Genomic DNA, 16,712 nt, shown 5'->3' on the forward strand with positions numbered 1-16,712 from the left:
TCAAAAAATCAAATAACTCCAAATTATTTAATTAATGACAAAGAATTAGCATCATTAATAATTAAATCTGGAAATCACACATTCATTTGTATGTTAAATCACAAGAACGCACTCGAGAAAATATAAATATGTAAGGATGCGGAATTTGCAGAGGTCACTGAAGCTAGGAAGAACTGCCACATCATTACTTTTCATAAACGACCTAACTAGACATATTAGTACAGAAGTACATGGTCTGTCATTTGCAGCTATTGTACGACTTGATAAACTTTAGCAGGAATAGAATGAAAACGAAGCTTCTGTTATGGGGACTTCAAAGAAGACAAATTTCAGAAACTAAAGGATTAATTGGATAGAGTTATGACCATGAGTAAGGTGTTAACTTTAGCATTAATTAAATATTAAATTTAATCACTAAACAAGGAGTACCTGATGAAATTATTGCCCAAAAGATAATCGTTGGGTGGTTATCACATACTTCAAGAAACTTATAGAGGTGAACTGCAGTGTTTGTTATTTTTAAAAAAATGGCAAAATGCTATCTCACTTAATGCCCTAGATGACTTCCCCCTTTGGATTCATGGTACATGGAGTGTATTTATTATCTAAGCTAAGCTATGTGACCTGAGTCTTTTCATAATATTATGAGTTAATCTTATTCTATTTCCATCAGATAGGTATTAGTTATATGCATGTATAGGTTAGTCTTGGTTTAGTGGCTAATTGCATTGCATGCTAGTATATGGCTATGATTTTCCTTATCAAAAACCATTGCCAAATGTTTGAAATATATTATTTTTTATCTGGTTGAACTCATTTTTTTTGCTAGTACATAAAAATTTACAGACATTGAAGGCAGAGCATCTGAATATAAGCTACCTCAGCAGTGTGGTCCCTCAGGACATGACGACAATCATAGTTTCCATCTTCAGACCCTCTCCAAATGCGAACTGTCTAACATAAATAAATTCAATGAGAACAAATACAAATAATTGCAGAACTTCAGGCAGTTTCCATAATTCAGCCAGTAGCAAATATTCAGCAACTGTATTCTAATTTTATGGAAGACAATTAAACAATGTATGCATGCAAGCCATCATTGTTTGATGCAATTTTAAGGCAACAAAGCAAATCATTTAATTATAAATACTGGAAACTTCTTAAGATTTACATAATGTGTCCTAAAGTTCTCGACAAATCTGAGTGTGGATGATGGTATTAGGGCCTAGTCTTTTATGTAGTAGCATTCTTCCTAATAAAAAACATGCACTTCATGGGCAGGCAACTCTAGAACAAATATTATTACTATAATATGGCAGACTTTTACAAAGCCAGTATAATTTCCAATAACATATTTCGCTTGAATAAAAAAATCAATATTTTAAAACTAAGAAATAAACAATACAAGCATATTCTTAAAATAAAAAATATTTGTTTTCTATAAGGTTTAATTTTGAATTGTGCCAGAATTTCAACGTCTAACCGTAAGGATATGGTTTCTATATGATACAGTTCACTACTTATTCAATTGAATTATTAATGATAATATAATTAATTTTATTTAGTATAAGCTGTTTTTACTTTTAATTAAAAATTTTATAGTTGGTAATTTACTTAATAATTAATTAGATTGCCATGTGTATATTTATTGATGAATTTAAGCATCTCAGTTCAAAGTTAAGAATATTTATAACCAATTAAATTATTATTTTTTTATCGTTAGCCACTAAGAAGCTTTATATTTCTTTCATTCCATAATGATTTACACTTGTAATCGGCATAACTTTTGCAGCTAAAATGCTGAAATAAACAATGATATAATAGGAGACTCCTTGGTCCTCTCATTATAATAGGAGAGGTACATTTTGTTTTCAGATTTTGATTCCTAATTTGACTGAGGATGCAAAATATTATAATGAGAATTCAAGCATTTTCAAATTGTGGAGATGTAAAATATTATATTTTTAACTAAATTAGAACTCCTCCCATGGCAAATAAACTCCATCATGGTCGGTTCTAAGCTCGTATAAAGGAAAGTAATGTCTTCGTAACGACCACTACATATCTATGAGAATTTGAGTATAATATTAAATATGAAAGAGTTGGATAAGAACAGGCATTATAAGAATACCAACAGTCTTATATTTGAAACATAGAACGTGTGAATCCTCATTGACAAAGCGATAAAGGTGATAGATATGATGATCAAGACAAGAATTAATATTTTATATTTACAAGAGACAAAAATAAGCAAGGGAGGCAAAGACATAGAAAATTGTTCAAATTATGGTACACATGAAAGAGTAAAAAGATAAATGAAATAGATATTTTTGTAAATAATTCGTTTAAGAGATGTAATAAGAATAGTTAAAAAGGGAGAATTATAACTCTTAAGATAGTTGTAGCAAAAGAAACTATTAATATAATTAACATATACGTACCACAAGTAGGATTAAATAAAAACACTAGACCTCAATTTTGAGATGACTAGATGAGGTAATACAAAAAAAAAATTGAAAAACAAGATGATTTTAGTAGGAGGGGAACGAAATAGGCATGCAAGAGTTTGAAATGAGAAATATTATAGGCTGCATGGGGCTATAACTTTGGAACCGCAAAATGAAGAATGAAAAGCTATATTGGATTTCACAACAGCATCTGAACTTATAATAACTAATATATTTCTCAAAAAGAAGAATACTTGATTATGTTCAAAAATGATAACAATAAATCATAAACTTGCCTTTCTTATAGACAGGAAGAGGAAGGGGAGAAAAATTTATAAAATATTGTTGGGTCATCCCTCGAAAAAACTTAACTACCTAATATAGGTTAGCGGTGTTAGATATGCGCTCAAGCATAATAAAAACGCACATAGCTCCTAGGATCAAGTGGTGAAATTTAAAGAGCAAAAAGTAAAATATCTTTAAAGAGCGTAGAGCACAAGTATTAAGAGAAAATATATAGCGACTTGAATACAACATGTGATTAGATGACATCAAATTCGAAAATGGTGGTTAAGAGCCTACTCGATGAATTAAGAGGACGGACACAACCAAACAAAGAACTTTGATGGTGGAATAAGGAAGTACAACTAAAAGTGATGAAAAAATGAGCCTACAAGTTAGTGTGTACTTGTAAGAACAAAGAAATTTTTACAAAATATCCAATAACTAAAAAAGAGGCCAAGAAAGCAATAAGTGAAGCTAAAAATGAAGCTTTCAAATGCTTGTATCAACAACTTGATACAAAAAAGGAGCGACGGAAGTAATATTTTCATCAATTTAGGTAGCAATTTAACTTAGAAAATTTAAGTAGGAAAGAGAAGTATATAAATTTCAGAAATAGAATAGACGTTAAATGAAAAATAAAATTGAAAAATGGTTGGACTAGATAATATTCCAATACACGTATGAAAGTGTTTAGGGAAGTAGGGTATTGAATAACTTACAAAGTTATTCAACCAGACATTGAAACAAAGAAAATGTCTGATGGGTAGACGGTTAGACCGTAAGTACTTTAGTTCTTCTATGAAAGTAAAGGAGACCTACAAAATTATGAACTATAAGGGCATTAAGTTAATGAGTCATACCATAAAATTTTGCGAAAAAGTAAAATAAGGAAGAAGACCAAGGTAACTGAAAATCAATGGACTCCAACTTGAAAGGTCGACGATAGATTAGTTGACCTTATGACAGAGTTCCAAAGGAAATAATGTGGAGAAATCTAAAAATACAAGATGTTAGCGTAGTGTATATTGAAATGATTAAAGATATGTATGAGAATGTAATAACAAGAGTGAAGATTTCAAAAAAATTAATCGAAATATTTTATAGAGTTACATCATGGATCAACTCTAAATCCTTATCATTTTACACTAGTAATGGATGAACTCATTAGACACATCCAAGACATAGTGAATATTATTTGCAAATGTTACCATTTTAGTCGATGTGACATGTGAATGAATAAATGTTAAGCTCGAATCTTGAGGGAAAACCTTGAAAGTAAGAGGTTTTAAGTCTCGTAATGACAATTTATGAAATTTAAGTTTAGCAATGGTAGGCGTAACAAGGCAATCGTTAAGATAGACAAGTTACTCGTAAGTGACCTTAAAATATCTAGAATTATTTTTGTAAAAGGATAAAGGGGTTGATAAAGATGTTTTACATAAGATATAAACAGAATAGTTGAAATGGAGTAAGGCGTTAATAGTTCTTTGTGATTATACGATACCTCTAAAGCTGAAAGGAAAATTTTATGAAATGGTAGTTAGACATACTATATTATAGGGAGTTGAATGTTAGAAGATGAGTATATGACAATATTAAGGTGCATATACGGGCATATGAGGATAGACAAAATAAGATACGAGCTCAAAGAAAAATTAGAGTTGCACCCATGAAGGGAAAATTTTAAGAGATGCTTTGATGATATGAATACGTACTTAGGTGACCAACAAATGTCAGTTAGGCGATGTGAAACCATGAAAAATATGCACATTAATTAACAAAAAGGGAGACAAAAAAGGACTTAATTAGCAATGATAAAAGAGGATAAATTTTATTTAAATATAGATGAAGATATAGTAAAGGATCGAGCCCAATGGTCTAAGCAGATCTATATAACCAATCCCACTTAATGGAATAAAAACTTGATTGTTGTTGTTTCCCTAAACCCTAAATTTTATTTAATTTAATATTTACAAAAAATATGAAAAATATAAACCTTAAATCTAACTGACCAAATCAAATTAAAAAAATTGTAATTCAAGATTTTTCAATAAAAATAAATTTGAATTTGGAAAAAAAATAAAAGTGAATATAGCTTTTCCTAACCATCAATGCACACCTATAACAAGGAGTGCACACCTATTGCAATCATTGTATATCTTTTATAAAATTCTCATATAATTAATTAAAAAATAGTGAGAAAAAAAAATTATTTTCTCAACTTAATCAAATAGATTTTTTAATTGAACCCTTGCTGCTTGAACTAAAACCAAGAGGAGGAGCTCCACACAATTTTGTCAAGCCCTAGCTCTCTCATTGTTTGCTCACACATTCTCTCTCATCATAGAAGTTGAAACTTTAAATAGAATCCTCGTCGTCATATCACAAAAGTTGAAACATGAAATAGAATCCTTGTTGATATTATTTAAAAGGGCAGCCCGGTGCACGAAGCTCCCGCCATGCGAGGTTCCAAGGAAGGATCCATTGTACGCAACCTTACCCTGCTTTTTGCAAGAGGCTGTTTCCAGCCTTGTTAATATTATTTACCAAATTTTATTGTATTTAAATTTTTACATCTTAAATTATTTTTAAAATTTTAGACTAATTAAGTTTAAATGAACTAATATGTTTGGTTGGGTGGAATCCATCGAGCAAACATTATGATTCAAATTTGGCTCAATTGGACTTATTTTGGCGAGTTTAAACAAGAACTAAGTTTATATAAAACATAGTTTAGTCGTTCAATTAGATTAGTGGAGTTTTAGGGAGATTAGAACTCATTACCTCTCTCATGTACTCTCCTCATCTCCCTCAATTTCTCTACCTCACTCACCCATCACACTTGCATTGCCTACTGCTAGCCTTTGATCCCCTTCTCCCTTTCTCTCTCTTATCCTCTTGTCTCTCTCAAGTGTTGATGTGACTCATCGTGTTGGTATTGTCTCGCATGTTAAGTGGCAAAACAATAAATTCCACTCATATTGACTGCGCACGGCTCGGTACTTCAACCTCATATTTGTCATTCCATTTTGCACAATGTAATTGAAGCATCTATTCTTGTAATGGCATGATTAATTAATAACATCCTTGTTGTCCAGTAAATGTGAATGTCAAATGTTACAAGTATCTAAATTTCTTTGTAAAATATTTTTTTTATTATTTTAATTTCAGGAAACCAGAGCTAAGCATCATTTGTAGATTAACGTACAAAATAACCAAAGAGAAATGTTTGAATATCTAATTTGAACCAAGTTAAAACCCAATAAACATAAAAAAAATTCATCTTATTAATGGTTAAAGTGGATGTTGTACTACAGCAAATGTTAAAGAAAAAACATATCCATCTAGCCCTGCAGGAAAGGGAACTAATATTTACATCGAGCAATAAACAAGAATCATTAATAATGAATCATGTTATAAATGAAAACAAACGTGCGTTGAACCCACTAACCTTATCACCTGATCCAGTTATAACCAGTTCATCACCGGGCACAAATTTGATAGTGGTAACCTAAATTATGAAAAGAAGTATAGACTCATAAAAGAATCAAAAAAGAAGATAATTATTAACAGAAAAGTTATGGGTAGAAGCAAATACCTTCTTTGAGTGACCAGTGAGTGTCGATGAGATTTGACCTGATGTCCTATTGAAAAGAACACCAGTTGAATCTATACCTCCAGTAGCAATTACATCCTGTTAGTTATAAATAGCTGGTGTTAGTATAACAATAAACATGTAGATAGTTTCATGAACATGCATTGCTATGTAGGTAGATGGTCAGTCAAGTACTTTAACCATTTAATGAATCAACAATTGTTAAAGTTGATTGGTTAACCATTTATTCAAAAAAATTGGGCAATTAGGAAAGATTCCAATTTATATTTATATACATAAACTGCTGCACATATATATAACTCAAATATTTTTAAAGGTTATAGGGGCGCAATATCACAAACATGTCAACGGAAAAATAAAGAAGCATAAAATTAACCATTTAGTGCCCTACCCTTTGAAACGTCTGTATTGAATTCTTGAGTTTAAATAAATATAAAGGAGTTTGGCTCAAATTACAATTAAAAGAATCTTCAGATTAATGTAGATGACCATCCTCAAAGAGAAACATGATCACAAATAACAATTAGAACATCCTACCTTGGAAGCATCGATATCTAGAGCAAGAATGCCTGGCTTGTTAGACTTGTGAAGGGGATGACTAGCGACCTGAGTGTATCTGTCCAGCGTATCAACATGAACCAGTGTTGTTGGAATCTAACATATTATAAAGCAAGAATAAGATGCAAGTTCGAGATTCCAGAATGACTGATAACTACAAAATATGATTATAGAAACGTTTTCAATACTCTAAACAAATATATATACATATAACAGGGTTGATAACTTATTGGGTATATTGTTGGTTCTTTTCAACAACAAATAGTGCACAAAAGACAATAAGCAGATCTATCATAAAAAAAAGGGAAATTACCTGGCGCTTTTTCCGTTGTCCAGAAAGCAAAGTATTACATTCAGTAAGTTCTGCAATGATAATAGGATTAATACCAGGACGAATTCTCTTCTGGTCAGGACCTAACTCATCCACTGCAGCTGCATGGTCATACAAAATGGAAATAAGTTTTAGTTATAAATGTGTAGTTTAACATGTAGAATTTAGCAGGCTCTGGACCTCTTTTGCGATCACTGATAGCAATTGCATTATTGGCTTCTATCCTCTCTGCCTGAGCCAAAAGCATTCTTGCATCATCTCTTTCCTTCTTCAGTCTTGCTATAACACGGCATGCAGCATCATGCTGGAGCATGATGCAGTTAGTACAGAACAAGTTGTCTATCCTAAGAGTGATTAAATAATATAAACCACAAAAAAAGAAATAGCCAAGATTAAAAACAGTCAATGTCTAATTTTATACAGGTCTCATGGGTAGATATGTGGTTGCAGGGAAGACAAAGGAACATTTTTGAATGGAGTGGACAACATTACCATTTAGAGCTTCAGAATCCAAACAAAAACAATGGAAATTAACTTCAGATTGGGTTTATTCACAGAGAAGATAAATAATTGAGAAACAAAAACAATAAAGAAAAGAAAGATGGATGCAATCCATAAGTTGAGCTTTAGAGAGGTATCCTGGTATGGCTACATAACAGAAATTAGGCACTTGCGCAGAACTTAAACATTTATGTTCACCATAAAATTACCACACCACTAAAGATAAGCATTGGATTAACTTGTAACACGATCTTGTCAAGTAATTGAATAGGGATCACAAATAAATCTTATAACAACATTAATTAGAAGTCATTAACATCAGAAAATTAGCTAGCACAAAATAACAACTCATAATATAACCGAAATTGTAGTGTAAAAAAAAAAACCCAGTCCACGTAATTTGCATGAAATAAATTATTTAAAATAATAATGCGAGTAATGTAATTGAGATTTCTTTTTAAAGCATTTGCCTTTAAAGTTTTGAACATTTCATGTTTAAAGTCTCAATTTCATTAAATATGTATTGTTTATTATATGCTATCAGGCCTGAATAATTAATATTTTAACTATTGAATTAACGGGTCTGAACTAAACTTTAATAAACAAATAATCCTAGTCTAGTTTCATGAGGAGTTTTTGGAAAATTTCGTCTCCTATCCTAGGGTTCTTAGCCGCCATCCCTCTGCTATTCCATCTCCAAAATTGTGTAAGATTGAGGGATTTTGGAAGAAAAGCTTTCTCGATTGTCTCCCGTCGCTTTGCTTGGGTTTTTGCACGTTAAAACGCTAAGGCAAGATTTCAAACTTTATTTTCTGCACTATATGGATCATATTATGCGTGTTTTGATGTTATGAATATGAATTATTGATGTCACTTACATTTTTCAATTTTTGCGATGTTTTGACAAAGTTTTAACGACCTTTTTTGTTGCTTTTGATTGAAAATTTGAGATGCTGGATTTTCGTGAGAATTCTGCTGCCTTGTGGATGCTCGTGGGGTGTCAAAAGGGCTGTCAAGATGTTGAGGTGTCGAGGGAGAGGGTTGGGGTTGTGTTGGGTTGAAGGCTGCGTCAGGTTGAGGGTCGTGTGAAGGGAGGTGGTCGCGGGTTGGGCTGTGCAAGGAATCGTCAGCCGCAGTTGGGGCTGAGAGGTTGTGGTCTGATGTGAGGGCTCGGTCCACGGGTCTGGCCGTGAGTCCAAGGGGTCGAGTAGGGCCTGGTTGAGTAGTGGTTCGAATCGGGAAGGGCGCTGAACGCTGGTTGAGTCAAGAGGTTGCAAGCCGAGGGTTAGGTGAATGATTGCGCGATGAATTACCTTCGTTCAAGCTTTGTGCATTTTGCTTGGGTTGAGAGGATGCGTGCAGGGCTGGGACAGCGTCAAGAAGTGTCAAAAGGGAGTCTTGAGTCGAGGTTTAAGGTCCTAGGTTGAGGAATTTAGAGTTAAGGTCCTTACGGGTACGTCTAGAGGTGAATGGAAGTGATTTGATGGCTTTGTGGGATAGAGGGCGATGAGGCAACGCCTCCGAAACTTTGGCAGCTTTTAATTTTCTTATGGAAAAGGTAATGAAATTATTTTTTTAAAGAATGTTTGATGCACAAAAGGTAAAAGTTTTGAGCAATGTGAATTGTCTGTGGCAAATTACGAATAAGGAGTCCGGCTTAAAGGATACCGGAATTCTTACCAAACCAGAGGTGAAAAGGGATTGTGGAATCCGGCTTAGAGGATACCGGTGAACACTACCAAACCTAGTACTACGGTAAAAGTTTGGCCAAACGTTCAGAGGTTGAGATAAAATGTCACATTCAATGATCTAAACTTGCCTAAAATGTCTTGAGAGTGATGTGATGTTGAAGTTTAAGTCTATGTTCCTTAGTTTAAAGTTAAATGTTTAAGGTAAATTTTCTTAAAAGTATATTGAAATGCATGTGGATGTATATACATTACTTGTTATAATTGTTTGAACTTAATGGATCTTTAGATCCATATGGTGCAGGTAATGAGGAGATGGAGGGACTTGATGGATGAGCAAACTTGTACCAGGCAGTGCACACCCGATGGCCTTTCAGTTTATGTTTATTCTGCAAAATAAAGTTTCATGAAATATTGAAAGAAAGGATTTGATTTGAGTTCTTTGCTAGCCAGATTTTTCCTGAGATTAGTTCAGTTAGGCTTTTAAGTAAAGTTTGATGTTTGACATTATTTCAGAATTCTTAGACAGTTTTTCCTGAATATTTCTGGTTGCTAGGAAAGTTGAAATTATGACATTTCCTTGTGAATTGAATTGCTGGATTCTTTTTAGTACGTTGCAAGGTTTTAATGTTTTTTTTAGAACTTTAATTAAATTCTTATTCTGTTCTTTTAAATGCTTACTTGCTACTTGAATGTTCAGAGATTGTTTCACTTTGGATTTTTATGGTACTAGATCGAAATGCTTGATTTTTTATCATGCGAAATTTATTCCAGAAATTTTCGATGAATAATGCTGTGCAAATAGTAGCCAAAAAAAAAATTCCTCTAGTATTTCTTTTAAAGGTTAGAAGTTGAGGTTGTTTCAAAAATGATTCAGAAGATATGTATATTCACCTTAAATAGGATTCAGTGGCAGGATCAAATCTATGTAGCTGACCCCAAATAGTTGGGACTCAAGCCTTCTTGTAAACATTGTAGCAAACTGGCAACAAAAATGTAATCACTCTTGCTGATAAAATCAAATTTGTTTCAATTCAATCTCCAAAAGTTTTAGCCATAACTCTGATGAGCATCTTGGCCAGATCTTTAAACAAATATTAGAAATTGTTAGACAAAGTTGCAAGTCAATATGATCTTCTTAAGAATTGCACTGGTATCTTGTTCCTAAACTTGGTAGTCAGTAACATCTGGGAATACCGCTGTTTACTAAGACAGACCTCTTAATAGTGGAACCATGGCATCCAATTATATATTAATATATGGCTAATTGGTGACTGAAAACAAGAAAATACAACAGGTAGATTAAATAGCATCTAAGAAGAAAAGAAGATATGCTGTCTCAAATATTATAGAACTTTGGGATAAGAAAACATTGTAATGCTTCATTATGTCAAGATAACCATTATAGGTTATATATAGACTCATGTTAAACCTTAAATCTGGAACTATTAAAATGGGATCCACGAGACCAATTACCCTATTAATTTAACTCCTCTAACACTCACCTTCAATCTGAAGTATAGATATTATCTATGGCCAGCTTCATATATAACTCAAAGTAAACTACACAGAAATAGTGAGACGAGAAACAAACTATTTGCATACAGGCGAAAGAGAGCTAATGGAGCACCCAATCAATTGTCTCTTTGACCTCATTCAGCAAAGCTCTAGAGATAGTTGAACACAGGAGTTGTTCCCTTCAACCTCACCATCTAGCACATCAATGAGAGAGAGGGTAAAGAGAGGATGAAAAAGAGATATCAGAAACTAATCTCTGAAGTAGGTTCCTTCCTTAGTGTTGATCACATTTACATGCAATACTACAGGAAAGAAAAGCACTCCAATAAATGGATAGATAATCACATGTGTTAGGACCCTTAGCGGCCGACTAGAGGGGGGTGAACAACCCTCCATAAATCAAAACAAAAAGAACCTTCCTTGGACTTATAACTTAAAATAACACTTGCATAAGAATAATAAAGAAACTAGAAAGACGAGGCTCAGCAGATTTACTTGGTTACAACCGGAGAGGTTGTTAATCCAAGGAAGTTGAATCGCACTAACAATCTCCTTCAAGCGAAGAAGTCTCTTACAGCAATGAATGCACAGAAAAGAAGCTAAACAAAAACTAAAGCGCACAAATGTTGTTTCTTTGTATTTCTCATTGTTATTTAGCTTTGGGAGCAAGGCTGCTTATATAGCCTTGCTCGGGACGCCTGGAAGGATTCCAGACGCCTGAAGGGGATAAAATTTTATCCCCTTCGCAATGGATCGCGATCAAACGTGATCCAGATAAAATTCGATTCCGGGTTCCCGAACCAAGAAGTCAACCAAGTTGACTTTTTCAATCCGGGCCTTTCGCTCGCCTCGGGTCGGGTCTTCCGCTTCGGTTCCTCTTGCTTGGGTGATCTCGACCATCCGAAATATGGCTCACCCGAACCCTACTTCCGACCTTCTCGAGCAAGGTTCCGCTCCTGGTTTCTCGTCCCTCGGAAACGCCACGCGCCACCTTCTCGTCCGCCCGCGTATCTTCCGCAACACCTCGTCCCTCAGACGCACCGAGCCCGTCGGCTCTCTCCCTGTGCCGTCCTTTTCGCTAGTTGCGTCTTTTGCTCGATATCCTGTGCTCCTAAGTTCCTGCACACTTAGACACAGGATTAAACACAACAGGATCTAACCTAACTTGTTTGATCACATCAAAATAACCCTGGGGTACCAACAATCTCCCCCTTTTTTGATATGAACAACCCAAGTTAAGTTAGGGTAAACTAACATAAAGTAAAAGCAATAAATTGCAATTAAAGTGCAAAAATTAAGAAAGTTACAACTACCTCCCCTAGACTTAATCTTCCCTTCTCCCCCTTTGATCACATAAAAAATGGGTTACCAAAATAAATCTAATGGTAAATTTTTCAAAAAATGGGAAAGTTTTTAGTTAAAAAAAAAATGATTTTCAACATTTTGAAAAACTTATCAAGTTTTTGAAAATTTTGAAAAATAATTTTGATAGCACTTAAAAAAAATTACAATAATTTAGAAAAAAAAAATTCTAAGTAAAAAATATTTTTGATATCACCAAAAAAAACATCAATAATTTCTTAAATTTACAAAAACTAATTTTGTAAAAATAATTTTGGTAAAGTAAAGTTGATACTTCTAAAAAACTATAAGTCTTTTAAAAAAATTTCTAAGTTAAAAATACCGAAAAAAAAAATTGAGTAACTATTTAAAGCATTATTTAATTACAATTAAATGCTTTACCGGTTAGTCAATTAAATATTTTATTTCATTAATTGGCTTCTAAGCTGTGGCGAGGCACTAAACCTTCTTGGTTTTGGAGCAACAACCACTTTCTAGACAAAGCCTCTTAAGGAAATTCAAACATTTAATTTTCTCGCTAAAAGCCTTAAGTCCAATTAAACTTTTTAATTTATACAAATTTTTGGAACCCAATATAGGTTCCTTCCTACAGGATTAATCAAAAATTTTGGGGGCACATAACTTTTGGGAAATTTTCTAATTTGACCCTGTGAAATCTAAGATACCAACTTAGTCTTTTAAAATTTTGAGTTTGAACAGTTAAACATGTATGGTGTTTCAAGTTTTCTACTTGTGTCTTCAGTCTATCACTTTCCAATTTAATTTTTCGAAATCTTCTAATAAGTAGGATTTGGCTAGAATTAATTTTAATTCTTTATTTTCTTTTTCTAATTTGCAATGGTCTTTAGATAATAACTTAACAAATTTAAACAACTTATCGGGATGAAGAGATCGCACCTGACTTACCTTGTTGATCTCGTTATCCGTAGCTCCCCCTGAACTGCTGCTTTCTTCCGATGTCGCTCCCCCTTCATCGATGCTCATTTCGGACAAGCTTGCTTCGTTTTCGTCGTCTTGATGACTTGCTATTAACGTAAGTCCGACAACAGCTTCAACTTCTGATTCAGATGACGTTTCGTCCCACATCGCTTTTAGCGTCTTGTACTTATTGGATTGGACAGGCTTCTTGTTCTTCCCTTTGTCCTTATCCTTGATCTTTAACTTAGGGCAGTTGTCTTTAACGTGCCCTTCTTCATTGTAGTAGCATCTGATTGTTCTTTTTTTTCTACCCTGCAGCTGGTTAATTTTTCTAGATTTAAATAATTTTTTAAATTGTCTTACCATCATTACCGTTTCGTCATCGTCCAGAGAGGATTCTGAATTTCGTTCGTCCATCCTTGCCTTAAAGGCAACGTTGTGCTTCGCTCCTTCGGATCTGCACATCTCGTTTCATGGACTTCAAATATTGAAAACATTTCTCCTAAGGTAACAGAATCTAAATTTTTAGAAATATAGTAAGCATCTACTAATAATGCTCATTCAGTAGATCTAGGAAATGCATTAAGCGCGTACATTAACGAAACTCGATTGCTAACCTTTTCTCCGAGATTCGTGAATTCGGTGATTAGTTCCTTCATTCTTGAGTGAAGATGTGCAACGATTTCTTCTGCTTCCAGTTTTATGTTGCGTAACAGATCCTGTCTCGCGAGCTTGGCTTCGGACGTCCCTTCGTGTAGCTCAAGGAACTTCTCCCAAAGCTCCTTTGCTGAGTCGTAGGCGTCGATCCAGTTGACTTCTTATAGCGGTAGGACGCTTAGCAGATGGAACTCTGTTTTGTTGTTTGCCACGAAATCGACCTGCTCCTTCGTCCACTGGTATTCTTCCTTTTCTTCGGGTGCTACAAAACCGAATTTCATTATTAAAAGTAAATCAAAGTCGATTTTAAAGAATACCTCCATTTTCTTTTTCCAGCTTGCGAACTCCCCCTCGAACTTCGGTGGGTATATGCTCGATCCGGCCATTGATTCGATGCTTCAGTCGGCGGTTAGTCCTCCTGAAGCGTCCTTACTTTGATACCACTTGTTAGAACCCTTGCGGCTGGCTAGAGGGGGGGTGAATAGCCCCTGAACAAATCAAAACAAAAAGAACCTTCCTCGGACTTATAACTTAAAATAACACTTGCATAAGAATAATAAAGAAACTAAAAAGACGAGGCTCGGCAGATTTACTTGGTTATAATTGGGGAGATTGTTAATCCAAGAAAGTTCAATCGCACTAAGAATCTCCTTCAGACGGAGAAGTCTCTTATAGTAATAAACGCATAGAAAAGAAGCTAAACAAAAACTAAAGCGCACAAGTGTTGTTTCTTTGTATTTCTCATTGTTGTTTAGCTTTAGGAGTAAGATTGCTTATATAGCCTTGCTCGGGACGCCTGGAAGGGTTCCGGACGTCTGGAGGGGGATAAAATTTTATCCCCTTCGCAACGAATAACGGTCAAACGCGATCCAGATAAAATTCAATTTCAGACGCCCGGAACCAGGAAAGTCAACCAAGTTGACTTTTTAGTCCGGACCTTTCGCTCCGGTTTTGCTCGTCTTGGTCTGGGTCTTCCGCTCTGGTTCCTCTTGCTTGGGTGTTCTCGGTCATCCGAAATAGGACTCACCCGAACTCAACTTCCGGCCTTCTCGAGCAAGCTTCCGCTCCTGGCTTCTCGTCCCTCGGAAACGCCGCGTGCCTCCTTCTCGTCCGTCCGCGTACTCTTCGGCAGCACCTCATCTCTCAGACGCACCGAGCCTGTCGGCTCTCTCCCCGTACCGTCCTTCTCGCTAGCTGCGTCTTTTGCTCGATATCCTATGCTCCTAAGTTCCTACACACTTAGACACAGGATTAAACACAACATGACCTAACCTAACTTTTTTGATCACATTAAAACAACCCTAGGATACCAACAACATGAACTAATTTCTTGAGTAGGCTCATCCTCAAAGCGGTGATTGTGTTAGCACACAATAATAATTGCTTGAAAAGGAAAGCATTTAATGGCCCTAGAGGAAAAGAAGAAAGAATGATAGAGTGGGGCATCGCCCTGAAGCGCTGATTACATCAGCATGCAATAACCAAGAGAGAAAGAAAGCACTCAAGGGTCCTAGAAGAAAGATGGATCCATAAATAACCCAGCTTGACACCTTGCCGAACTAAACAGCAAATGCATAAACACTTTCTATGTTCATCACTGGCTTCTAGACTGTGCATATGCATCACACAAATAGGATAGCAAGAAATTTGAGGAAACAAATTAAAAATATAGTTTCAATGAGAAAAGAAATCAAGTTCAATGTTCTTTCAACCTTATGCACAATAAGCTCTAATGAAAAAAAAAGTAAATAATTTAATTGAAGATCATCATCAGTAGGGATTGTGCAAATGCACCAAAAGGTAAAAAAAAATTCAGACATTAAAAATGGCCAATTAACAACCCAAAAATATTCCTTCTTGGGAATTTTTCATACCTGATACAAGGCATGGCTCAACTCTTGCCTCGCTGTGTACAACTGTTGCTCCAGTGCAAAATTGGATAGCATCAAAGCATCCCATTCCTATTCAGAAGAAAAAAAAAACAAAACCTCTGTTCATTGAGGATGAATATGTATCTGATGTAGTGAATGATTAAAGAAGAAAATGGATTACACACACCAACTGAATGAATAGAGCAAAGACAGACTACACAAATTCAACAGTTGAAGCAAGTGGTATGCCCGCGTGTTGAATGATTGTTATACAAATCCAACAAAGTTAAAGTATTAAAATACTAAAGTACATCAAAAATAAATAATACTAAATTGTAGATAGTTATACATAATCATAAAGTGTAAATAGAATCAAGTAGAAATGCCAACTCTTATTATAGTTTTCTTTTCAAATTTAATTTATATCTGAGTATGAAAAAATAAATGAAAATAAATTTTAGATTAAATTAATGAGACATAAATTTCTAGACGTAGTATGAAGTCAATATACAAGAATATATTTCAGTGTGGAATAATTAAATAATTTAGATGAAATTAGTGGGATTTAAATTGAGAATAATAATTCAGATCAACTAGTGGGATTTAAATAGAGAAAGAGACAAAGAAAAGGTGAATTTGGGATCATCATGTATATGCTTGCATGCAATAATAATTAATGCCATTGATAATTAACAAACTTGATGTTACTGTCCAAATCAAATGTTGCAATTAAAACTAAAATTAAAGCCATATTTGAAATGTTTAGTATCACAAATGGAAACCTAAACTTTATTAAAAAATATTGAAAAAAATGTGACATAGGGAACATTGCTTTTCATATAGTATAGACAACTTCAGATGATTGTTTTTTATGTTTTTTACATAACCAAGTAATAATGATGTGGTTTAAACTAGTAAAAATTAAATTTGAAAATTTTAATTCAGCAAGTCTAATTTTTT

The 16,712-nt window shown here is 34.2% G+C and overlaps 1 protein-coding gene across 3 annotated transcripts in view; it reads right to left on the minus strand.

Moving 5' to 3' along the window:
• Positions 1 to 16,712, minus strand: part of LOC121985862 (pre-mRNA-processing factor 19-like) — a 30,484-nt gene that overhangs the window by 2,161 nt on the left and 11,611 nt on the right. For 2 of the 3 annotated variants that reach the window (XM_042539554.1, XM_042539564.1), the window contains 7 exons: positions 15,756 to 15,842; positions 7,418 to 7,541; positions 7,220 to 7,338; positions 6,886 to 7,002; positions 6,331 to 6,426; positions 6,184 to 6,243; positions 880 to 954 (listed from right to left, as the gene is read on the minus strand). In XM_042539554.1, coding sequence (XP_042395488.1) covers positions 880 to 954; positions 6,184 to 6,243; positions 6,331 to 6,426; positions 6,886 to 7,002; positions 7,220 to 7,338; positions 7,418 to 7,541; positions 15,756 to 15,842 — 678 coding nt within the window. Of the gene's footprint in view, positions 1 to 879; positions 955 to 6,183; positions 6,244 to 6,330; positions 6,427 to 6,885; positions 7,003 to 7,219; positions 7,339 to 7,417; positions 7,542 to 11,031; positions 11,129 to 15,755; positions 15,843 to 16,712 lie in introns of those variants that run through there. The other variant, XM_042539572.1, reaches the window with a different exon arrangement.

Source organism: Zingiber officinale, chromosome 1B (genome assembly GCF_018446385.1).
Source record: "Zingiber officinale cultivar Zhangliang chromosome 1B, Zo_v1.1, whole genome shotgun sequence".
In the NCBI taxonomy this organism is placed as follows: Eukaryota; Viridiplantae; Streptophyta; class Magnoliopsida; order Zingiberales; family Zingiberaceae; genus Zingiber; species Zingiber officinale.